This window comes from Pelobates fuscus, chromosome 3 (assembly GCF_036172605.1).
Source record: "Pelobates fuscus isolate aPelFus1 chromosome 3, aPelFus1.pri, whole genome shotgun sequence".
Lineage (NCBI taxonomy): Eukaryota > Metazoa > Chordata > Amphibia > Anura > Pelobatidae > Pelobates > Pelobates fuscus.
Window position 1 is genome coordinate 49,959,303 of NC_086319.1, and position 26,209 is coordinate 49,985,511.

Sequence of the window (26,209 nt, forward strand, 5' to 3'; positions counted from 1 at the left end):
ATCACTCCAGGGTTAAACCAGCAGCAGTCGATTCTTGGCAAGTTACAGCAGATCCAGAGAATCCCTGCAAGATCCGGTTAAAACGCACTACTCAGTCGGAGTAACGAGGAACTTGTGTGGATTACAAAATTTTATTATTTTAGGGATTTGGTGCGTGAGTGAGAAGGCCATAATAAAGCCTGTCCGCCCACCGACGTATAGTATATAAGCCAGGGAAAGTCTCGAAGGGACTCCTGTGAAGACGAGCAGAACTCCATTCCCTGCAGCCCTTACATCCTGGAAGCTGAGGTGCCTTCGCACGGACGAAGACTGAGGATGACGACGAAAGATGTGTTCTTGATAATGTTTATTTATGTGTATTTTTATATTCAGGAAGGTAGAGGTACCGACACTCCTAGCTGTGAGGTATGCATTAAGACTACAAGAACAGGTAACCATATTTCCCAAACCCTAATTTGGCATTCACAATACGAGTGTAAAGGAGATGTATCAAGATGTAGATACCTAAATATAGAATATAGTGTGTGCCATTTAGGAGTAGGAGAACCTAAGTGCTTCAGTCCAGAGTATCAACCTCGTACAATTTGGTTGACTCTCAGGAATGGAGATCCTCAGGGGACCCTAATTAATAAGACGGTGTTAGAATCCGTACATTCTTCGGGTGTTCTGCTATTTGATGCATGTAAGGCGATATCAAGTGGTAGAAAGCCGTGGAATGTATGTGGGGATCTTAGATGGGAGAGGACGTATGGGTCTAACGATAAATATATTTGTCCCAGTAGTAAAAATAAATATGTGAGTCCTAGATGCCCAAATAGAGATTATAACTTTTGCCCATATTGGTCTTGTGTGGGGTGGGCAACTTGGGGACAGACAGTAGACAAAGACATGATAGTGACTAAGTTGCCTACCAGCCCATATTGTAAGTCTATGGAATGCAATCCAGTCCATATACTTATAAATAACCCCGACAAGTTCTTAGACAAATATGGTAATTTATTTGGGTTTCAAATATACGGGACGGGTTTAGATCCTGGGACAGTATTGTTTATAGGGATAGAGACTGATACGGTATCCTCCCAAACTCATCAAGTATACGATTCCTTTTATGAAGAGATGAGTATAGATAATAAGATCCCCCATAATGCTAAAAACCTGTTCATTGATTTAGCCGAAAGTATTGCCGGTAGTCTTAATGTTACCAACTGCTATGTGTGTGGAGGTACTAACATGGGAGACCAATGGCCTTGGGAAGCAAAGGAGGTAATGTCCGGTTCTGAGGCAGTTGACCAATTAATATCTACACAAGCCGATTATCATATGAGTGTTAGAGGTAAATCTGAGTGGAGATTAAAGACCTCCATCATAGGTTATGTTTGCATAGCAAGGAAAGGAATGATGTATAATACTTCTGTAGGAGAATTAACTTGTCTAGGGCAAAAAGCTTATGATGATGATACAAAGAATACAACTTGGTGGTCGGCTTCAAATGTCTCAGAACCATCTAACCCGTTTGCTAGATACGCCAATTTAAAGGATGTGTGGTTTGATTTATCCATCACATCTACCTGGAGAGCCCCAGCAAATTTGTACTGGATCTGTGGTAAGAAAGCCTATTCGGAGTTGCCACAGGACTGGGAAGGGGCATGTGTCTTGGGTATGCTCAAACCATCCTTCTTCTTGTTACCTATTGAAACAGGTGAGACTTTAGGTGTTAAAGTATATGATGTGAATCATAGGAAGAAAAGGGGACCCATAGAGATAGGCGCCTGGGAAGATAATGAATGGCCTCCCCAGCGTATTATAGATTATTATGGGCCAGCTACGTGGGCAGAAGATGGTACCTTTGGTTATAGAACCCCTATTTATATGCTCAACCGTATTATAAGATTACAGGCGGTGGTTGAGATAATTACTAACGAGACATCACAAGCGCTCAATCTTCTAGCGAAGCATAATACCAGGATGAGGACAGCAGTCTACCAAAATAGATTAGCCTTGGATTACCTTTTGGCAGTAGAGGGAGGTGTATGTGGGAAGTTTAACCTGAGCAATTGCTGTCTTCAAATAGATGACGAAGGGCAAGCAATAGCTGAGCTTACTAGCCATATGGTTAAACTAGCGCATGTGCCTACTCAGGTATGGAAAGGGTACAATCCAAGTAGTTGGTTTGGTAGCTGGTATGAGTGGTTTGGAGGGCTTAAGGCAGTGGTAGGTGGAGTCCTACTGATTTTAATGTTGTGTCTACTCCTGCCGTGTCTTATACCCTTAGTAGTTAGGTCTGTGCAAAGCCTGATAGAAAATATAGCAGAGAGGAAGGCTGCTGCACAGATAATGGCAATTTATAAATATGAGGCTCTAGATCAGGGAGAACCAATGCAGGAAGATGAGTGTTGAAGATTCACATCATAAGTAAAGTCTGGTCTGGTTCAAGGTAACTTGCGGTGTATGCAAACTAAGGTTAAGTGATGCCTCAAGTAATTGTGAAATATCAAGAGGCATCAAAGGGGGGAATGTGGTGGAATCTCGGTAAAAATAAATTTAGTAGGCCGAGATTACCACGTGGCATGTGTACGTGCATATGCTGACGTATCGATCAGTTGGTTGCACGAGGCAAGATACGATCAGTAGTGTACGGAGCATGTGCAAGAATACAGGATGTAGTATTCCCCTCCTCCACTGTGCTGGACAAGCCATGCGGTCAAGCAGGAAGTTAATTCTTATTTGTATTGATTGGTCAAGAGAATGTGCGGGTGGAGCTTAATATGGGAGGAGTTATGTGCCTATATAAGGAGCCTGCACTATTGTCCGGGGCTCAGAACTTGCTGTATTTTGGTGACGTTAGTCCCTCTGAGTCCCGATCGGTGATCCAATAAAGAATCTCTTCCTTCCTGAAGAAACCTGTGTCCATCTCTCTGTGCTTCGCTTCCGTCAGTTTCTCCGGTATCAATAATAGAGCATTTGGACGTCAGTTATATATTTTAATGACAGGTAAATCAGAAGAGGAGGTGGAGCGCCTTGAGTGTCCTTACTCCTTAGTGATTCTATGACACACAAAAAAGGAGAGAGCAAAGGCTGATAGTGTAGTAAGTCTCTTTTTTTAGTGATAAATAAGGAATAAGATCTGCACTTACACTTTCAGGAGCTAGAATTCAGCTCCCACTTCAGTTTTTGGGCGATATGATCCCCGCCTGAGGATATAGTGTGGTCTTGTGTATCTAGTAGTTATTCCTTATAAGAGGTCCCTTGTGCATAAAATGAGAACAAGATAAAAGATTATAGTGTTGTATATAGGATAAAATTCCAGAGGTAAAAAGTATATATGTTTACGCTCACATGTGTTGGAGCCCAGCAATGGCTCCTAGGGTAAAGCGTGGAGTGGTATGTTCCCCACTATGGGAAATATAGGTAGTGCAAATCCTCTCCGTGCAGGTATAAAAGAGAACAAAAAATATATAGTGTACACCGTGATATAAAAATATAGAAGCAAATTAAAACTTACTTGCATGGAATAGAGCAATTTTAGATTGCTCAATACTAAGTGCATATTGTCAGGATCGGGACAGGGATCCAACACGCAGAGTACAAACAGGTGGTAGGTACGTATACCGGACCTTAGAATGGCCGGACTTAACGTAAGGAGTAAGCAGAGAATAGTCTAGGAACAAGCCGAGGTCGAGGGAACGAGAGGACAGGTAAGCGAGAGACAAGCCGAGTCAAGGGGTAACAGAGATAAACAGAGTAGTACAAACAAGCCGGGTCAGAACCAAAGAGACAACTAGAATACAAGAGCACTGAGTGACTAGACAGGCTAGAACCACGACAGGGCAATGAGCAGATGCCGAAAGCCTTACTTTATACCTGGTTCTAGAGGGTAATCACGCCCCCGACGAGTCCTGATTAGTGCTCGGGAGTTGACTGACAGGTCGTCCCGGGTTGGCGTCATGACGTCGACTATTGAGCGTCGCGTCATATAAGGAAGTGGATCCCTCGCGGTCGGCTTGTAAATGGCCGAGGGAAACGCGAGGAACGGAAGAAACTTCCCCTCTGGGAGGATAAACGTCTAAGTCTCTCACCTCCTCTGAGGTAGAGACTACAGGTACCCTGACACATATGTGGTTTATATTCCCACAAGGGATATAAAGATCAGGAAGCAACAGTAGTAGTAAGGTCTGGATTAAAAAAGTACTTTATTTATAAAAAAAGGATAATATAAAAACAATGTTCAATAATACACTAATGCATTTCACCATAAAGCTTTCGATCTCTCCTTTTTGTTGTTTCACAAATTATTAAGGACACTCAAGGCATTGCACCTCCTCCTCTGATTTACCTGTTGTTTGTTCATCTGGAATAGAGAGACGCTGGACTTGGTTGATGAGCTCCCAATTTTACCACATGACAGGAGGCTTCATATTTGCATATCTTTCTTTACTGAAAACTCCAGCAGCATAGAAACAGTAACAACCAATCAGAGAAAAGATATGGTGCCCATAAAAGGCCCTGTCTATGACATCACTTCCTCTTTCTTTGCTGCTCCAGCCAACATCAGGTCAGAGTATTTTGCCTCTCTGGCAATTCTTATTGTAATTAGTTTGGTGTTTCTATATTTTGATTTACATTTCTCCTACCTTTATGTATATTCTGCCTTGAATTCATAATACATGCATGCATTTAAAGAGACATGACAGGCGCACAGTCGGATTTGCCGGCATATGCGCTAACCTTACCCAAACCCCCATTAAAACACGGACACAGGTTATACTGTTGGAAATAATTAGTCCACAGCTTTATTAAATTATTAATAAAATAATTAAGGAATAACAAATGGGGTCATTGCCAACAAATCTTATTAAAGTTAACATCCCCCCATATACATAACATACCCCTAGCAATGACCCCACAATAATAACAATAGATAACAATCTAAAAAACATGTTAATACAGAAACTGGCTGTCCAATATGACCACATTTCCACCAGGTTAAATTGTAGGGGTGTACCGAGACACCGCTACCCACCATATCGATTGTAGGGGTGTACCAAGACACCGCTACCCACCATATCCATTGTAGGGGTGTACCAAGACACCGCTACCCATCAGTTCCAGTGTAGGGTGTACCAAGACACCACCACACCCCCAGGTTCGGAGCCACCGACGGGCTCGAACCTACCAACCACGTGCAACACTGCCCAATCCACACTAAATCTCAGGATGCCCTCTTTCTCCTCCATCTACCCTCCGTTTTAACCAGGCCATTCCCCGCCGCTGTGAAAAAACGGGAAATCAACTAACCTAACCAAATACAGGGAGGGTGGGAGGGACAACTGACAGGTAAGCTTAGGTTCAGTTAAAATGGCCACTTCATATAATGGCTTGTGTAAATATTCCCCTTATGGCTCCGCCCTACCCAGCATGCTAGCTGTCACTCACTTCCTGTGGTTGCTATGCCTACCTCCTGGCTCTGTCAAGGCCTATTCCTCTTAGCTGCGCTGATCCATGGGCTACATATATTTTACAACATTCATGTCTCCAGACCCACAAAACAATACACGCATGCATTTAAAGAGACAAACACATTTTTTCAACACAATGCAATGTCTGGCTTAATTAACCATTCACCTACCACTGATTAAAGCAAAGAAAACGAAATCTGTTAAATCAGAGATTACAACTTCCCCCTTTACGTGTCATACATTTGCCTCTCTTTGTATATCATGCTAGTGACATGCAGTATTTTGACATCTATATGATTGAGTTTGATAATTTACTATGAAATGTTACCCACATGACAGGTGTGCTATGGGAGAGGACATGCAGGACATGACATATTGTATGGTGGCTCAGTGGTTACAGGCTTGCACTGGGCATTCTCCTCCATGAGTTCAACTCCCCTGTACAGCAAGAGTTCAATCTGCTGTGGAATTACACACTGGCTAGAGGATCATGTGTGCTGATTTTTCTTTAACATTTCCCTGTGGCGATTTTTTACCACAGTGCCTGCCAACAGTCTCTGCCGAACAAATACTTACAGGCAGGCATTAAAGGAGACACAATGTTTTTCCTATACCCCAGGATCTTTATGTCTTTGTACCTTACTCAGGGTCACTCTATATTACTATACTCTATCCAGGGTCATACTGTATTACTATTCCCTACAGGAATCACCCGATCACCGCGCCCTGCATCTGGATTAACCCCTTCAGGGGTTCCCCTCCCTGGGCACATTCATTTATTGATACAATTATAATTTGTATTCTCATGGATATATCTCTCATGGTGCTTTACACTGGATGACTATATGTTGAGCACGCACACAATTTAGGTATTATTGTGAAGCCATACAACATCACAGTTGTTATACAAAACATATACTGTACCTATTACAAGATCATCTATATACCCCACAAAGGGCATTTTGTATTACTGTACCCTACAAAGGGCATATTATATTATATTATTGTACCCTACAAAGGGTCATATTATATTACTGTACCTGACGGTGCAAATTTATGTGGTTGTCCTCTGGGTATTTTTTCATGGCAATCCACCTGGGGTGACCCCCCAGATATGCATGCAAGGTCATTCATAGACCATTACATTGATGTGGGTGCCCTCTGGGTATTTTTCATGGCACACCACCTGGGGTGTCCCCCAGATATGCATGCAAGGTCATTCATAGACCATTACATTGATGTGGGTGCCCTCTGGGTATTTTTCATGGCACACCACCTGGGGTGACCCCCCAGATATGCACGCAAGGTCATTCATAGACCATTACGTTGATGTGGGTGTCCTCTGGATTACCACGGCACGCCACCCGGGGTGAACCCCGATGAAATTCACGAAGTCCTACGCCTCAACTTTATCACAGGTATACATATCTGTACATTTACTGTACCTGGCGTACATATTGAACGTGGGTGTCCTCTGAGTAGATTCTCATGACACACTGCCTGGGGTGACCCCCAGACATGCATGCAATGCTTGTAAAGTGCCAACAATTATAATGTGGGTGTCCTCTGGGTTTACCATGGCACACCACCTGGGATGACCCCAGTCGAATACACGTGGGCCCTGCGACTGCAGACTTTATGGAAACAGGTCCCACGGGCTTCTATAATAAGCCTGTATAGTTACATCCGTGCATACAGCTCTGGCGTGCATTTATGGTGAACCCGGCTAACCAGACCAGCACTACCGGTCAATCGCGCCTACGCCACAGCTCCCAATAGCCAGATTAATTTAATGGAGGTTACCCCTCTACACTTGACACGAGTATTTCATACACTCTGACAATCTGATGCAGGCAATTCAAGCCGCTTTACCTGGGTGATCCCCAGTGCTACCAGGAGTCTAGCACCCCTACGTGCGGACCCTCAAACTCTACTCCCACTGACTATCACTATCTCCCAACAGGACGAGAACGGGTCATGAAGAACACTCTCAACCCCTAGGACTTCTGGGCATTGATAAACGACGCAGTAGCGGCCTCAGTGGAGAAGGTTTTTCTTGTTATGAGCTCTGCCCCAAACTGCTTGCTGGAGACCTCAGCAGCAAGGTAGCGTGGCCGAATGGTCTAAGGCGCTGGTTTTAGGCTCCAGTCTCTCTGGAGGCGAGGGTTCGAATCCCAGCCCCACGAGCCTTCATGTAAAAACGGCAAGAGAAGGGCTCCAACCCTGCCACTAAGGTCTAAGGCAAGTCGCCCATTGAACAGACCAAGTAGACGGAACACCGGGAATTCGCGACCCGGTCCACCACAATCTTCCGACAAAGAAGAATCCACCACGCACGTTGGACAATAATAGATCACTCACACAAAGACAACTTCTGAGGAAGTGGAACGTAAGAACGACTAATATTCGGCCCAGAAGCACAAGACCTACTATTTGACAGTGGGAACTTACCCACCACACTAACTTTAGTCCAACCCTTGCTGAAGCAAATCCTCCACACCCCTTTGGGGTAAGGTGTTTTTTGGGAAGACTGGTTGGTTCATCTACTAGTGAGCCATCCTATCATCAAGGGAACTCCTACGTGGTATACAAGCGCTTCAGGATAGAGAAAATCAACCTTCTACTAGATCTCCTGAACGATAACGACTGGTTTACACATCTGGACCCCGAGGACACATACTTGTCAATATCCACTACCCTACACTACCTATTTTTCCTCCGATCCCAGTGATGAGGACTAACACAGCAGTTTACGACTCCGTGGTACCCACAAAGCTACTGAAGCCGGTGAGGGCTCACATCCGTGAATTTGGACGTGCGATGTCTCGGGTACCTGGAAGACTTGCTGACCCTCTGCGAATCCAGGCTACGTTTGCAGTCAAAGTGACGTCCACGTTCTGGACTCCACGGGTTTTTGGTAGTACGCAGACAAATCGCTCCCCCATCTGTGTCGGGTCAATTCCTCGTTTCGACATCGGCTTGGAGAACTACGTTCCGCGTCGGTCCCCGACAAGATCACCCCTATATGGATGGATGTCGGACACGCTCTAAGGTTGGATACAATTCCTCTCAGAATACTCACCGGATGGTGGGATCCCTCTCCTCCTCTCCTCCTCCATACAATCGATATTCCCTGGCCCACTACACTACGGGGCCATGCAATGACTGCTGGCTAGATACATACACGCTGGTCACTCATGCGACCACTGGATCCAACTCTTCCTCCGGATACGTAGTGGCGGATGAACCCATGCAAACGGACCCAACCGCTCTCCACAATGGAAAGGGTGCTTCGATACACACACACACACTGGATATCGCTCATGCTCATGACACCCCTCGGACAATGCCAACCGTGATTTCCCGGATTGCCTGGGGACGTCTCGCGAAGACCCTCTACCACTTCCTACCTTCCCTCTGCTTTTGACGGGACCTCAGGGGAAGCCCACTCCTTTGTCAGGGAAGGACGACTGGCACTAGTGGACTGGACGATTTCAGGGCCTCCCGAAATGTCCACGACCTATTGCATCAACTAAGACCTCTGATGGGACTCAGGTCCCTGGCACCAGGAAATGCTATTTTTCTGCTTGACCGGCCTGGAGTGTTTTTAGGGTGGAAAGGGATTCCGATCCCTTTACCGCACCTGCCCCACCGATCCTTAACTATCTGTCACACCCGGTCTCGTTGGGGCGGTCATATCGATCCCTCAACGTGATCGGATCCGCCATATCGGTGGCGCACGTTCCGGTCCAGGGCGGACCAGTAGGTCAAGATCCACGGGGTTGTCGACTACTACGGGGTGCCGAATTATCGAGACTCGGCACCCAAGTGTTCACACCTCTGGCAGGTGGATGTGGTGCTGTGATTCCTTGAGGGAATAGCAGGACAATCCTTGTTTGTCACGGAAACAACTTTCAGCCAAACTAGCCCTCTTGTTATGCCTCGTCTTATTTAGACGGGGGACGGACGTTAGGGCTTTCGATATTAATGTTTTTCTCTATTACACCAGATGGGATTACCTTTACCATATCGAGACAAACTAAGTCCAGTTCATCTTCGGTGTCATACCCATACTTTGTGTCAGACACCAAACTAGGTGTGGTCGGAACGCTAATGGAGTATACCGAAATCATTCCCCCTTTGTATTCATGCGACGGGTCTACCCCTGACTTCTTACGTGGAACCTCATGGAGAGGTGTCTACCGCTACACTGGCCAGATGGAGCCGCTGGCTATTGCATCTGGCGGGCGTGTTTTGTTTCGGAGCCCTTGTTTCGGAGCCCACTCGGTCAAGGGAGCGGTGGCCCCACAAGTCTTTTTCGGCCGACGCCTCCCTAACCGACACTACACGATGCGCAGTTTGAGCACGAGAGGGTACGTTTAGACCGCTCTATTTCGGCAAACATCTCATACTTCCTTCACACTGGTCAATTCTAAGCTTTAAAAATGCAAATATGAAGCCTCCTGTCATGTGGTAAAATTGAAGATTATACTAGCTTTAGTGTACTAATAATCTTAATTTTAGTAATGACAGGAGGCGAATATTTCCCACCCTATAGGATCCCTCCCATGTTTTCTCGTATTGAACAGAATATACACTTTATGTTCAGGAAGGTAAGTACGTTATGGTTGTATGTTTGCTACTTAGATATGTGGCTTGAGAGACTTGTATAGGTTGAATAATTAGACATGTACCTTGAATTATGTTGTGTTTATAGATTCTTAAATATCATTGCTTTAGAATTAATATATATTGATATGTTACTCATTCTAGTATCCATTGGTATATCAGATTCTTAATGTTTATTGTATGCGGACAAGTTATCACGCCAGAGTCCTTTCACCTTTTTCTTTTTCTTACAGCATGAACGTTTTCTCCTCAAGACAAAGACTCACCTCCCATAACTCTACATCACGGAACTACTGGAGTTGATTATTCTAATATGTTGTGGAACTGTTGACGTAATATGATTATGTTTATTGTTGCTATTTATTGTTTCGCTTCAAAGAAAGAGGAAGTGATGTCATAGACAGGGCCTTTTATGGGCACCATATCTTTTCTCTGATTGGTTGTTACTGTTTCTATGCTGCTGGAGTTTTCAGTAAAGAAAGATATGCAAATATTCGCCTCCTGTCATTACTAAAATTAAGATTATTAGTACACTAAAGCTAGTATAATCTTCAATTTGACTACATCAGTAAATATCCAAGCCCTGAATTCTTTTTTTTATATTCAGATATATTTGAATGAGTGTGTTATATTAAATTGGACGACATGTACGACATGTAGCACATAAAGCAAGAGTCAAAAACATAAAACATATCTAACGTTTACAGCCCACCTATTTCCAATAATTGGATCACCTTACCTGGAATTCTCTGATGGCCTTTGCTGAGAGTATGGGTAACTATAGTTCATGCAGCTTGGTGGAGTAGAACTTTGCCATGATATTCCGGGGCTATTGATTTTCATGCAGCTCTCCTGGGAGGCAATGAAGGGATGAGCCCCAGATACGTTATCGACAGATCTCTCAATATAACGGCAGGATCCTGAATAACAGTGGAAGGAAAGAGTCAAAACCCATTTAAACTATCAATAAGCGTAATATATATATATATATATATATAATATATATATATATATATGCGAAAAATTATATATATAGGAAGTGGTAAACAAGACCAAACCGCAATGTGAGTCAAGTAAAAGTTAGAAATTAAATATAGACTGAATGAAAACTTGACTTTTTGAACTTTTTAAAAACATTACACTTTGTAAATGTGATTTCTTTGAAGAGTCATACCAATTAAATAATATATGTATCACTATTTATAGGTCTAACTTTCTGGTACTGCCTGAAATGTCACTCCTCCAATATTTAGATAACGGCCTGTTACTAGTAAAATCTCCTAAAAGGTACAGTTCTCTATAGCATGTTGTATAAAGACAAAAAGACATATTAAAGGGTCAGTCAAAAGACCATTTAAATTGTATGGTGGCGTCATAGGCGTGCGCACGGGGTGTGCCGGGTGTGCCTGGGTACACCCTAATCCCCGCGGCACGCCTGTGAGTCCTGCAGGAACGCGTTCCCGCTGTTCCTGCAGGCACTCTGCCGCCCCCAAATGCCCTGCTCCTCCCCCCCGTGTTCCCCCTGTCATGGGGGGGGAGTAAGAGTTGATGGACACCCCCCCGTCGGGCGCCTATCTCCATACAACAAGCGGTGAGGGAGCTGTGTGCTCTCTGCTTCCTCCCTCCGCGCGCCGTTTGCTAATGCCGGGAGCCGGAATATGACGTCATATTCCGGCTCCCAGCTACAGCAGACAGCCCGCGCGGTGAGAGGAAGCAGAGGGCACACAGCTCCCTCACCGCTTGTTGTATGGAGATAGGTGCCCGACCCACTGGACCACAGGGACAAGTCCACGCCAGCTCTCCAGGTAGGGAGGCTGGGTGGACAATTTTTAATTAAAAAATAATAATTTGTGAATGTGTGTGTGTCTGTGTGTGAGTGTGTGTGTGTGTCTGTGAATGTATGTGTGTCTGTAAGTGTGTGTGTCTGTGAATGTATGTGTGTCTGTGAGTGTATGTGTTTGTAAGTGTGTATGTGTGTCTGTGAATGTATGTGTGTGTTTCTTTAAGTGTGTGTGTGTCTGTGAATGTATGTGTGTGTGTCTGTGAATGTATGTGTCTGTAAGTGTGTGTGTGTGTGTGTGTATGTGTGTCTGTGAATATATGTGTGTGTGAGTGTATGTGTGTGTACACGTGTGTATATATATATATGTGTATATATATATATATATATATATATATATATATACACACGAGTGTATATTTTTGTTTTTGGGGGGTGGGAATATTGGGAGAGTTCCCACACTTTATTCCCCAGGACTTGACCCCTGCCGGCAGGGGAGATCTCCGGATCTCCCCTGTCGGCTCAGGCAGAGCTGGCGTTATCTGAGTGCCGGCTCTGCTCTAAGCCTCCATGGGCTGGCGGCGAGATCAAAGATCTACCTCACCAGCCCACAGCAGCATGGAGGGAGGCAGGAGAGGACCCGGGGAGCTCTAGACAGAAGCTCCGCCAGGTTCCTCTCGCGAGATCTGAGCGTAGCCCCGCAGAGTGAACTCTCCCTCCCTTTTAGTAGGGGTCATAAGGTAAGAAGGGAGGGTGTTATTTACTAATCTGCCCCCACCTTCACAATCCCTCCAAACATACAACACAAACATACAGCACGCACACACACACAGCACCTACACACATACAGCACCCTAACACAAACAGCATGCACACACAGCACCCTCACACACACAGCACACAAACAGCACCCTCACACACAGCATACAAACAGCACCCTCACACACAGCACACAAACAGCACCCTCACACACAGCACACATACAGCACACACACACACAGTACACTAACAGCACCCTCACAAACACACACACAGCACCCTTGCAAACACAGCACACTAACAGCACCCTCACACAAACAGCACACTCACACACAGCACACTAACAGCACCCTCACAAATACACAACACAAACAGCAACCTCACACACATCACACAAACAGCACCCTCACACACACACAGCACACTAACAGGACCCTAACACACATACACAAACACCATCACACACCGCACACTACTAGCACCCTCACACACCGCACACTACCAGCACCCTCACACACAGCACACAAACAGCACCCTCACCCACATAGCACACTATCAACACCCTCACACACACATCACAGTAACAGCACCCACACACACACAGCACCCTCACACAGCGCACTAACAGCACACGCACACACAAACAGCAGTATATGTATGTGTGTATGTATGTATATATTTATTTATTTATTTATTTATTTATAAAATATTTTACCAGGAAAGATACATTGAGATTTCTCTCGTTTTCAAGTATGTCCTGGGTCCACAAATCATTGCATTGTTACAGTTAGTGTACAATAAAATACAAAATTAATATACAATATATACAACATTTAACATAGAACAGGTAGGAAAAATATAATCAACCATGACAGGTACATTCTGTTTTGAGGTATGTAGAGATGGATCTCTTAAAGGACTTTAAACTTAGGGAAGATTTTAATTTGTGCGAGAGGTCGTTCCACAAATGCGGTGCTCTGTAGGAGAAGGAGGATCGGGCTGCTTTCTTTTTATATTGAGGTAGACTAAGTAAAGTGTTGGTACTGGATCGGAGGTTGTAGGAAGTGGGAACAGCCGGGGAAAGCATTGCGTTCAGGTAGGGTGGGAGTTTCCCAGAAAAGCTCTTAAACACAAGGCTAGAAAGATGAAGGGTGCGTCTGGATTCCAGCGACAGCCAGTTTAGTTCTTTTAGCATGTCACAATGGTGGGTCCTGTAATTACATTGTAGCACAAATCGGCAGAACGAGTTATACAATGTGTTGAGTTTATTAATGTGGGATTGCGATGCAGATGCATATACTACATCCCCATAATCAATGATTGGCATCAGCATTTGCTGTACAATCTTTTCCTTTACTGAAGGGCTTAGGCAGGATTTGTTTCTGTACAGGGCACCTAGTTTTGGATAAAGTTTAGATGCAAGCTTTTCTATGTGCAGGCCAAAAGATAGATTGGGGTCTAACATCATACCCAAGTATTTGAAAGAGTGGACTGCGGTCAGTGTGCCATTTGAAATTGTTTTGATGGATAGGTGAGAATTGTGTAATTTGTGTAATTTAGGTACTGTTCCAAAGATCATTGTGACAGTTTTGTCAGTGTTCAGGAACAGTTTGTTTTTTGCGATCCACTTTTCAACCTCTGTAAACTGGTCTTGGAGCACAGCCTCAAGCTGCGGTAGATTGGAATTGCTCGCATAGATTACCGTGTCATCTGCGTACATGTGTACATTTGAGGATTTGCAGACATTAGGCAGATCATTTATAAATAATGAAAATAGTAGGGGGCCGAGAATGGAACCTTGGGGAACACCACACGTGACTGGGAGAGGGAGGGAGTCGCTGTCAGAAATGGACACATATTGCGAGCGTTCCGATACATACGATCGAAACCAGTTTAGCGAATGATCACCAATACCTGAGTTTTTGAGTTTGTGCAGTAGAATGTCGTGGTCTACTGTGTCAAAGGCCTTAGCAAAATCAAGGAAAATAGCTCCAGTTAGGTCTCCTTGTTCCATGCCAGTTTGGATGTCATTGCAAACTGTGGCGAAACCAACCTCGCCACTGGGCCCTGGAGAAGCCTGTTTGCTAGCCTCCTACCTGCTGACTATGGCCCCTGGGTTATTTGGGGCATATTGTACTGTATATTGCTGCTACTGGCCCTTTTAACAGCATCTATGGACATATTGGGACTTTTGGGACTACTGTCCCTTTAAGACTGTGATACATATGCTAGTGTACTGCCTGTAATATTATATGTGTGTTAAGTTTAACCTGGGTGATATGTATGCAGCATTCATCTGATTGTTCGGTAGAATCACTCCATTTATTATATTGAGTGAAACTACCGAACAACCAGACCACCCAGGAATAAGTGTGCCTCCAATTACAGTTTGCAACAATGTTGCAAACGGGTAATTGGCAATCAGTGTAATGTATTCTTTGTCCTCTGGGTGGCCGCCATTCGGGAAACAAACACGTGGCGGCGGCCATCTTAAACTACCGAACAGCGGTGTTTTGCCGTCGAGTGTCTGGAACTAAAATCGGACACTTGACTAGGCAAACACCGCTGAGACCTCCATACTTCCAGAAATTCGTATGGAAACTACCGAATGACCCGCCGTTCGGTAGAAAGAACCCCACAAACAAGGGAATTAATTCAAACCCTCTCCAGGCTCTATAACACAGGCAATTCGCCTGTTTTCATTCCCTTGTTTGTGACCGACCGCAGGGCCAAAATGCATGGAACTGTTTTCGGATACTTTACCCATGCGGTCGGTCAAATCTTTGGAACCCCATATCTCACGAACCATTCATCCGAATTACTTGAATTTTGGATATGTTGTCCCCCTGAATAAGGGCTATCCAGCGATGCTGGATTTAAAGGTGTACCCCCGGGTTTTGGGGTACATCCAGAACTTGGCTGAAAAAGTGTACCGGATAATTGGGTTTAATGTTATCTGAGGGGAGGGGATGTGTGGGCTGAACCATGTATGTGATTGGTTATTTTATGCCTCCCCCTGGGTGTGGCCTGTATGCGTATTATTGTAATAAAAGCCAGGCTGGATGAGACAGTCCAGAGTTCCTGTTTTAACCTCAAAGTGATGTGTCGTCTCATTATTGGGGGAAGGATTTATTGTATGCTGTTCCAGTTGACTGCTAGGAGTACAAGCCTATTCGTATGGTTCCTATTCAATGGTCTACAGCATTCATATGCTTGGGAGAATTTAAAAGGTTTCTCGGATTCGGTGATTGTGGTGTCTGCCAGAGTGCTTGGAGTCCTCAGGAAGCACTAGGAGCATCCATTAACGGAGGTACCAAGTCGGGGTGCCAGGTGATCCGTTACACAAACTTTTAAGAGGGCAGTTGTAGTGGAGTGATTCTGGCGAAAGCCCGATTGATCAGGGGTCAGATAGTTTGATTGTTGGTAATACTCACATAGTTGCGTATGGACACATTTTTCTAAGATTTTTGACAATACCGGGAGCAATGATATAGGGCGATAGTTAGAAACCAAGGTAGTGTCACCACTTTTATGGATAGGCACTACTCTTGCAGTCTTCCAAAGTTTGGGTAAGTATCCAGACACCAAGGATTCATTAATTAGAGTTGCGACGGGTTTAGCAATTGCCGGTGCACTGAGCTTCAACAGCATTGCTGGGATTTGGTCAGGTCCGGACTGGTTTTTCATTTTTAGATTATTAAGATGTTTTTCAATGACACTAACAGGTACAGGTCTAAAAGTGAACTTGTCTATATTGGGCGTTTGCAAATTTAGTGAGACCTGATCCACATTTGTAGTTTCAGGATGCGTGCCATTTATTAGCTTGGCAATCAGGGCAGTAGAGCATCCGACAAAATAATTGTTAAAGGCATTTGCTACATCTAAGGGAAGTTTCAGGGTTTGGTTATCCACTTTGACAGTGGAGGGTTGGGAGTGGATTGGGGGAGTTTGTAGTTTATTTATGACTTTCCAAAAGTTTCTAGGGTTTGAGATGTTATTGTTCAGATTGTCATAGAAATATTGGGCTTTGGCCAATTTTGTTTGTTTTGTGCATATATTTCGCCATTGTCTATATGCACAGTGATCATTCATAGAGCCAGTACGCTTAAACTTTGACCACATAGAATCCCGAAACTGGTACATTTGGATGAGGTCAGCTGTGATCCAGTTCATATGTGCTCCTTTTACTCTCACCTTACGCAGCGGGGCATGCAGATTCCAAATTTGTAGGAGTTCAGACTGAAAGAATTCAACAGCACAGTCTAGATCCGGGATAATGTTTAATCTGTGCCATGGGAGGTTCTTGATGTCCTTTAGAAAGGATTCAAGATTAAATTTTTTGAAGGACCTTGTTATTTTAACCTTGGGAGCGGATTTAATAGCCTTAATTTTGCGCACACAGTACACTAAACAGTGATCACTGAAAGTGTTTGGGAGAACACCGGCCTCCTGGATTCTATCAGGAGCAGTAGAGAGAATCCAATCTAGCAGGGTATGGTTAAGGCTTTTAATGTTTATGCGAGTTGGGGAGGAGATTAATTGTGTTAGCTGCAAAGTCTTAAAAAGGGTGCACGAACTATTATTTTTAGGATTCAGCCAATCAATATTAAAATCTCCAAAGACCAACAGTTCACTTTTAGGGTTTTGAGCAATGGTTTCACTAAGGAGATGGGCTATGTCAGAAAGAGTATGCACAGGGGAGCTAGGTGGGCGGTAGATTCCTGCAACAATGATTGATTTACTGCACGGGATCTCAATTGTGCCAGAGAGGAAATCAAAGGTTGCAGGAGGATTAAGCTTTTGTAAAGGGGTAAATTTTATGGAATTGTCAACATAAATAACAATGCCTCCTCCTCTCTTTGCTCTTTCATTTCTAAAACATGAATACCCCTGTATTGCAATAGCGGTGTCTGGTATTTTAGTTGTTAGCCAAGATTCTGAGAGCACAATGATTTGTGGTTTGTAATGGGAACACCAGGCTTGCAGTGCATCCAGTTTAGGGAGTAAACTACGGATGTTGCAGTGCACAAAAGAGAGGCCTTTTTTAGTGGGGAGATTAGGACTAGAATTAGCTGGGGGACCTGGGTTAGACTCCACATCATTTGCAAGGGCGAGTAACATAAGGAATAGGAATTTGGACATAATTTTTGTTTGGGCACATAGTGAATGGGATACTTTATAATTTTGTGAGGTGGGGGTAGGAGGGCTATTTTTTAGAACTCTCCACCAGCACTCAGCAGATAAGTTACAGGAACAAAGCATGCCATGGTGTATGATAATTTGTTTTCCAATTTGAGGTGTGTGCTTATGCTGGTAGTGGTGTGAACAAAATTGAATTGAAAAAAGGGTTATTAAGAATATCAGTATGGTTATATTTGGATTCATGTTAGTGGTATGAGGTGTGTAGTTGAAAATGAAAAACAGAAATTGTGAAAAACAAAAATTAAACAAAAAGTATATAGTATTAGTGTGTGAGATATCTATTTGTAGGGAGAGAGGGTATGTGTTCTATAGAGTTAAAAGCATGGAAGGGTGTGATGATCAGTGTTTGCACCTGTCAATTTCAAGAGGTTGAAAGTTATGTGGGAGACTATCTATAAATGTAGAATTAAGCATGGGGTGGGTGGGCGAGGGGTAGGGTGGGAGGGGCCCAAGTCTTCCAGAAGGCTACCTGTTTCAAATGGCCATGGAACAGCTGATGGAGCTCTGAGTTCTATGCTGGGCTTGGTATGTTTAAAAATCAGACTGTGGGAGAGAGATGTATATTAGGGTCAGATGGGCTAAGAGAGTGGGGGGGGGGTACATAGATGGACATTTGATTTAAGGTCATTTAAGGAAAATCAAAAGCAAGATTGAGAATTACAGAGATAAGACAGAGGTATTTAAGTAGGGAAATAAAACCATTAAACAAGGAACAAGAAAGATATATGGGCCTGAGCTGGTTAAACTAACTTAACATGATGGACAAAGACAAAGGTGATAAAATACTTTGCATGATTAGCACAGGCTATAGTTACAAAGACATGAAAATGTATACATTGAAAATAATAAAACTAAATAATAGTCACGAAATATAAAAACATTACACATTCAACAAAATTAACAGGTTATGTAGATATAGAATGAAATGTGAGTCTTCCAGAAGGCTACCTGTTTCAAATGGCCATGGAACAGCTGATGGAGCTCTGAGTTCTATGCTGGGCTTGGTATGTTTAAAATGTATGTATATATATATATACACATATGTATACACACACATGCGGCGTGTGTTTGTGCTTTAGGGTGCACACCCTAATGCAATAGGCTGCGCACGCCTATGGGTGGCGTATAGAGCATACTGGGTCACTTTTCATTAGAGAGGACTCTATCAGCAGCGATATGTAATCAAATCTCTGTTTATCTGAGACAAGCCACTATTGCTTTTAATTTGACAGCTGGGAACACTTACTGGGTTATTTAGAAAAGTCAAAATCAATGGATTATCAAAGCAAATTCAAAGTGAATTTCAAATTTAAGGCCGAAAATAGCCAAACTCAAAACACAATTGACTTTTATTTTTTATTGAAGCAAATGCATAACAGATAAAGTAGACATTGCAAGATAAGTCTTAGCAATATTGTAAATTTTTCAAGTGCGCAAGAATGAGCAATACCTAACTTATAAAGCTAGAGAAATATAATAAGCATATATATGCAGAGGCGCTTTATAAATAATAATAATAAAATATAAATGCCCATTAAAAGAACGATGCTGGTACCCATATGAAACAGCACAAGTGTGCAAATGAAAAACAAAAGAACAGTAAATATGTGAATCAATATTAAACGGTAAGAGGCATATGCCTAGAGTAGTAGGACCTGCCAGTAGATTTGGAAACAGGCGTATGTAGAGCTGCTGGCTTTTTAACCAATTACCAGCTGGAAAGCTGAATTATAAAGGAAAAAAGGATCAACTGCAAAGTGACACTACTGTACAAGCAAGGATATTTACCAACCATCTCCCAAACAGATAAACGAGCAGGTACACAATGCCGACCAGTCCGGACAATCCTAAAACCTGAACTGTCCCCATATATGACCAAGATTGATGATGTGATAGAAAGTGGTGATAATGTGCCAGTTTGTTTCTCCACATTCTATTGTCGCCTCTGGGGTAATGGCAGTGTAGAGAGTACTGACAATGGTAGCTCCTCACATGAGGAATAATAGGGGCCGTAGCTTTGTCTCGGATAAGTTACCCTTGAGGCCCTCTGCCGTCGCTGACTCACGTCAAGTTGCTGGGACTGTAGATGTGTCTGAGAATACCTTACTTGCTCTTGTTAAGTGGACCAGAGCTTCATCTGGTCAAAAAATGCAGAGTATGGGAGGTAGAAGGCAAATAGGAAGCAATATTGAAGCTGTATAGGCCTTCCTTGTGCCTTATGGCTCCTGCCCAGCTGCCATAAGTAAGCTGAAGGTTAGAAAGAATGATACATTGTACAATCATATGCTTATGAAAAAGTCCCAAATGGGAAACGCCAGCGATGATTGCAGGAAAACCGTGGGTGGAAATATTGTCCACCTCGTTTACACCTATGTCACAACGTAGGCAGCAAGTCTGTCCAGAGAGAAATCTTCCAAAAGTGATCGGAAATATCTTCAAGCCCTTAACTTTACAGAGGAATACAATTAACTTCAAAACCAGGAAATAGAATCATAAAAAAACTCCTTTAATAGACATAAAATTCTGCTTTTCTCTTAGAACGCAAGCTAAGTATGTCTCGCGGGATGGTGGCCAGCATGCCCGAGAATTGTTCTAATTCATCTTTTTTGGGCTAAATTTTTAAATCAAATTGACTTCATGACAATTCTAATTTGTCTGATAATGATAATGCAGAATGTTCAACACTGACACAAAAACTACAAATATGGGGGGGCGAAACCTAACACCACACCGGAGCAGACGTCATTTCTCTGAGCTCCGAGAATTTGTACCCTAATCTGTGAAAAATTAAGCACATCTTGCTGAATAACTGGCAACCTGACACGCAATCACCTACAGAACATCTTGCGGATACTGCAGATTCCGTTCTCTCAGTCCCCAGGCTCAAAAATAGACGCCCAGGAAGCAAGGCCTACCTCATGGGCAGACAACAAGGAGACATCGCCGGAGGGCTCTGGCTATGGAATATCTTAAGTTCGGAGGACCAGACACCCGGGACACATAACCAAGGTGAGATGGGACGCAGATCGCTAAAACCGCCCCCACTCACCCCGAAGCCACAGCGTGATATAGGCCAAATGCTACAAACGCTTAATGTAACACAGGCTCCAACCCCCCCAAAAGGCCTCCCCACCACCATCGGAAGATGGGGACCCACATGACAGCCCTCTACCGAGCTCCCGACCTCAAGAGCTTACACAGGACACACAGGACTGCACACAAGCTTTAAAAAGTGACATACAAGCCATGCTGACAGGCAGATGTGGGAAGCAGATCTGGCGGTACTTACTACCAAAGTGCAAGCGGTGACCGCACGCAGCCACACGACCGAGGAAGAAGTAAAAGACCTGAGACAGGACCTCCACACATTGGGGGAAAGCGTACGGCTACTGCAATCCACACAGGCAACCATGGTCAGACAAGTAAACATACTTGATGATAGGGGCAGATGCAAGAACATCAAGATTAGAGGGGTCAGAGACTGAATACCGCTAGCTACATCACTTTATCAGACGCCTAGTGTTACCAATGAGACAGGCCAAAACCTTCTCATTCAACTGAGTCTACAGGATCTCTTAATCCCCACAAACCCCTAACACAGCTCCACGGGGCCTTATATTGGGGTGCCAATCGATGACAGACAAACTGGGACTGCTGGCTGCATTAAAGAGAAAAACACCCTTTGAATATGAAATGTGTCAACTCTCATTTTTTCAGGACTTAAAGGACCACTCTAGTGCCAGGAAAGCATACTCGTTTTCCTGGCATTAGAGTGCCCTGAGGGTGCCCCCACCCTCAGGGACCCCCTCCCGCCCGGCTCTGGAAAGGGGAAAAGGGTTAAAACTTACCTTTTTCCAGCGCTGGGCGGAGAGCTCTCCTCCTCCTCTCCGCCTCCGTTCCTCCCCGTCGGCTGAATGCGCACGCGCGGCAAGAGCTGCGCGCGCATTCAGCCGGTCGCATAGGAAAGCATTCATAATGCTTTCCTATGGACGCTTGCGTGCTCTCACTGTGATTTTCACAGTGAGAAGCACGCAAGCGCCTCTAGCGGCTGTCAGTGAGACAGCCACTAGAGGAAAAAGGGGAAGGCTTAACTAATTGATAAACATAGCAGTTTCTCTGAAACTGCTATGTTTATAAAAAAATTAGTTAACCCTAGCTGGACCTGGCACCCATACCACTTCATTAAGCTGAAGTGGTCTGGGTGCCTAGAGTGGTCCTTTAAGCAGGGCTATGCTAATGTGGCGCAAAAATATGCAATCGCTAACCAAACCACTACAAGCATCAGGAATCGCTTACAGATGGGTGACACCTTGGACACTTTAGGTGACAAAAGAGAGACAACACTACAAAGCTACAGACCCAAAAGACGGCCCAGTACTACTGGCACCATTGGGACTCCCCCAACAAAATGAGGACTCTATGCTACTGCCTAACCCTCAACCACAAACCACAGGCACTACAGCTAGCTTCAGACCCAGAGAGAAGAGAGGAGCCACGACCTGAACCAATTCCCAGTTGACATAACCCCCCGCCCACCATCACCTCATGGTTACAGGGTACTACTTACATAGGAGCTCAACCCCATAGGAGCCTGCACTAAACAAATAAATAGTGATACCATGGCTCATCTAGGCCGTGCGACCCACTCAACCGTTTACTCAACTAGACTTCCACTTGTAGTATTCCACAAACAGATTACACCTCACAGCCTGTCCTAGCCCAGTTTAATGTAGGCATCACTCTCTAGGAAACAGCACACCATAAACCAAAGGAACATCCACTAAGCCAAACCCAGTAGCCTCTACTGTCCAGAGACCTGGTAACCGAACATGAACCTCCACCGACACATGATACTACGTCCTGATACAGACTAGACTTACAAAACTCAAACGACATAGAACTCACTTGCCACTAATCCTGTAAGGTCAAGGAACACCTGCAACACCAGGACACAATATATAGCCCCTCTTTATCTCACCGGCTACACAGACGAGTGGACTATACTCTCCTTAATCTCTCACTATAACTTATCAGTCCATTTTATTAAAAAATGTGCAAATTGTACCACCATGACGCCTTGTATTACCTATGATATGCTATTCTGTAACGTGTTATTGCTGTCGTGGCTCTACACGTATGACTTTTACATGCTTGCATGAAAAATAAAGAATTCTAAAAAAATAAAACTACAAATATTATTTTACAAATATAGGAAAAGTGGAATGGTGATCATACATAAATGAAACAAAATACAAAAATTTAGCTCTCACTGTTTTTTCCTGTCCTAGATTATTAGCTAAAGAAAGAAACATGGTTACTGACAAGGTGGTAGCAGGTATTCAGGTACGGAAAGAAACAGTACTCTTTTTGCTTAGTTAAAACATTGTGAATATGTTACATTTGTAAAGAACATAATTAAACAGAAATAAAAAGCAATTTGCTCATTTGATCCTTATTAGACACAGCACAAAAAATTATGTAGTGGTTCAATAAAAGGGTTCAAAATACATGAAACAAAAAAAAAATCAGCTTAGCAAAGTTGATATTGTTTGTCAAAATTGTCTATTTTGGCCTTTACATGGAATTTTAATTGTCACCTCACCGTAACACCTCTTGATATAATGATTTAACTCGGGCATTAAAAATTTTATTTTGCGTGTAAGCTATAATGGCAGCAAACCGACATTGTTTACCTTTTTTTCTATGCTTTTAGTTCTTGATAAATCATTTCCACATGAACTTCTAATAACCTTTAAGCTAGCTTTGTTTTTATGGCTGGAACATCAGTGAGAATTGTTTGCATATGCCAATATTGACGAAACTGAAAGTTTTTTTGAGTATTCTTTATGTTATGGATTGTTTAGAAGAACAATTATATTCACCACATACTAGAAAAACGATATAAGCTGTCGTTATATCCAATGCCACCGCAAGCGACCAGGTCAAGGTACAGGAAGACATTCTTAGTCCTATCATTTATTCAGAATTACAACATTTTATGACTGTTCCTTCCTAGAAGTAGGTGTAATGGTAATGGACTTTACCTACCATTTATTTGTGGCGGGGAGCACGGTTCTGATCCAGAATCAGGTGGAGAGTCGGGTAACCTTTCATATTAAAGAAACCAATAATATCTTAATTAGCTTAATTACTAACTGTATTAAACATTACCCATTTATTGTTAACATTTTATAGCTGTAATTATAGCAATAACCATTAATATTAGCACAGTGACCTGGACAGGAATAGTAAGACTTAAAGGAACACTTCACACTGCAAATTGCAAAAAGCTAGAGTTGGGAAGCGCACCGCTCGCAATGAACACTGGTCTGATCTGAGGTCCGAGCAGGCGCCCTCAGGTACAGTGTAATTGCCCCTTTAATGAGCTATGGGGAGCTAACAGAAGCAGGAAGTAATCGTCTCTGTCTGTTTGATTGATTTCTTCTGGAAATCAGCACTTGTATAAAGTGCCTTTTAAATGGGATATTGAAATGCTGAAGCTGAAGTGCTACATAAGTGTGTAGTGGTCCTTTAAAAACTGCACTATCTTGGAATACAGTCTCCCATTTCATCAAACATACCACAAATGATATTTTAAAAATTTTAATGCTTATATCTAATATTTCAAAAAAATGGTATGCATTTACTAAACTTTTCACAAATACTTAACACTGTTAATATAGTTACTGACAGCCACTAGAGATGGCCTTAACCTTGCTGTTTTTTTTAAAAAAAAATGCTATGTTTTACATTGCAGGGTTAAAATGAACACTGTACCAAGACCACTTCATTGAGATGAAGTGGTCTGGGTGAATATAGTGTTGTTTTTAACCCCTTAAGGACACATGACATGTGTGACATGTCATGATTCCCTTTTATTCCAGAAGTTTGGTCCTTAAGGGGTTAAGGGGATAACACTTCGGAACAAAAGTGTCACACTAATTAATCTATTCCATTTACTTTCTTCCTTACTACAAGAGGTCAAGTAAAAGGAAAGTGTGCAACTATATTTTTGTTTATTATATGCTTGTTTTGTGCATAATAAGTAGTAATACACATTCATGTTTTATTTTTTTTTCTGCACTCAATTATTATTTGGATTTATAGCAGTTCTGTCAGTTTTGAACATTTTCATAAAGATAGAATCTTCATGAAAGTCTCTATTTGACTGTGTCTACTTTCTCTCATGTTGTTGGCAATCTTCCGCCTCCATTTTCTAACAGCATTTGTCCCCTCCAAAGAGCAGTTTAATTTCCCCATGTTCTTCAGTACCACATTTTCCTTCAGGGATAAATATGACTGCCCTGATTCTGTCATTATCTGAGCGGCCTGTGTGACCTTTTTGCTCTCCTGTGTATTCCTCTAAGCCACTACTCCTCTGTGAGGCTTTTATCCATATGTTTGTCTGGAAGGTACCTGTGTGGGCATTGCTCCTCCAGCCATCATAACTTACTCCCCGTTACCTCCTCTGAGTAATCCATACTCCCCTGCTGCCCTTTCTGCCCTTCCCCTCTCTTCTTTCAGTGCCAATCTCTTTACTCTTGTCGGCCATTTTACACAATCCACTCCAAGCCCATTTGAACTCCATGTCAGTAGGTACCAGTCACTCTCCCTGTCAACCTCCATCACTCAAAGACTCACGCTGTCTGAATATAAATTGTAAATATTCTGTTTAAAATATACAAAATTAGTGGGTGTTTTTTAATGCATTGTCTGTGGGACAAAATCCAGGATTTGACAAAAGTAGGATTTGACAGGTAAGTAACTTACTTGTAAGTAGTTCATTTTTTTTGTTGCTCGTACATATTATAACTGAGTCTTGGGTAAATTTCACGAACGTACAATGAATTAGCTAGAGAAAACAGTTAATTTATTCATGACCTCATCATTTTTTTCTGATGCTGATTTTCATTGAAATGGTATAGTCAAAAAACAAAACTGTCATTTCTGGGGTATAGAAAATCCACAGACAATTCATCAGCGCCACTTGCACCCTACCAAATGCACAGTCTGGTATGGGGTGACCTCGCAGCAAGTTATCGAGCATAAATGTAAGCGCTAAAGCCTCAAACATGAGCTGGTATTATAAACAATGCAATCGAAAGAGCCGGACTTGAGGTGGAAAATGGAGCACATTTAAAAGATGTCATCTTCCGTATCTAGTCAACTAAATCTCCATACATTGAGCATTCATTGTATGTAATATCATAAAAGTTGGTTCATTAATTTAAAAAATAAATTATTTACTCCTGAAACCCTACTCGGAATTTTGACATTGTGGCGGCACATCTAAGCACTGTCATATAAATTACCTGTATTTCACAGTTAAATGCCTCAGTAAAACTGGAAAATGAATGGCTGGTATGCAAAGATGTTACTCTGT

At 43.0% G+C, this 26,209-nt stretch overlaps 1 protein-coding gene across 1 annotated transcript in view; it reads right to left on the minus strand.

Moving 5' to 3' along the window:
- Window positions 1–26,209, minus strand: part of MYRFL (myelin regulatory factor like) — a 161,560-nt gene that overhangs the window by 97,353 nt on the left and 37,998 nt on the right. The window contains exons 3-5 of the mRNA XM_063447015.1: window positions 25,464–25,472; window positions 23,875–23,933; window positions 10,825–11,005 (exon numbers count right to left, since the gene is read on the minus strand). Coding sequence (XP_063303085.1) covers window positions 10,825–11,005; window positions 23,875–23,933; window positions 25,464–25,472 — 249 coding nt within the window. The remainder of the gene's footprint in view (window positions 1–10,824; window positions 11,006–23,874; window positions 23,934–25,463; window positions 25,473–26,209) is intronic.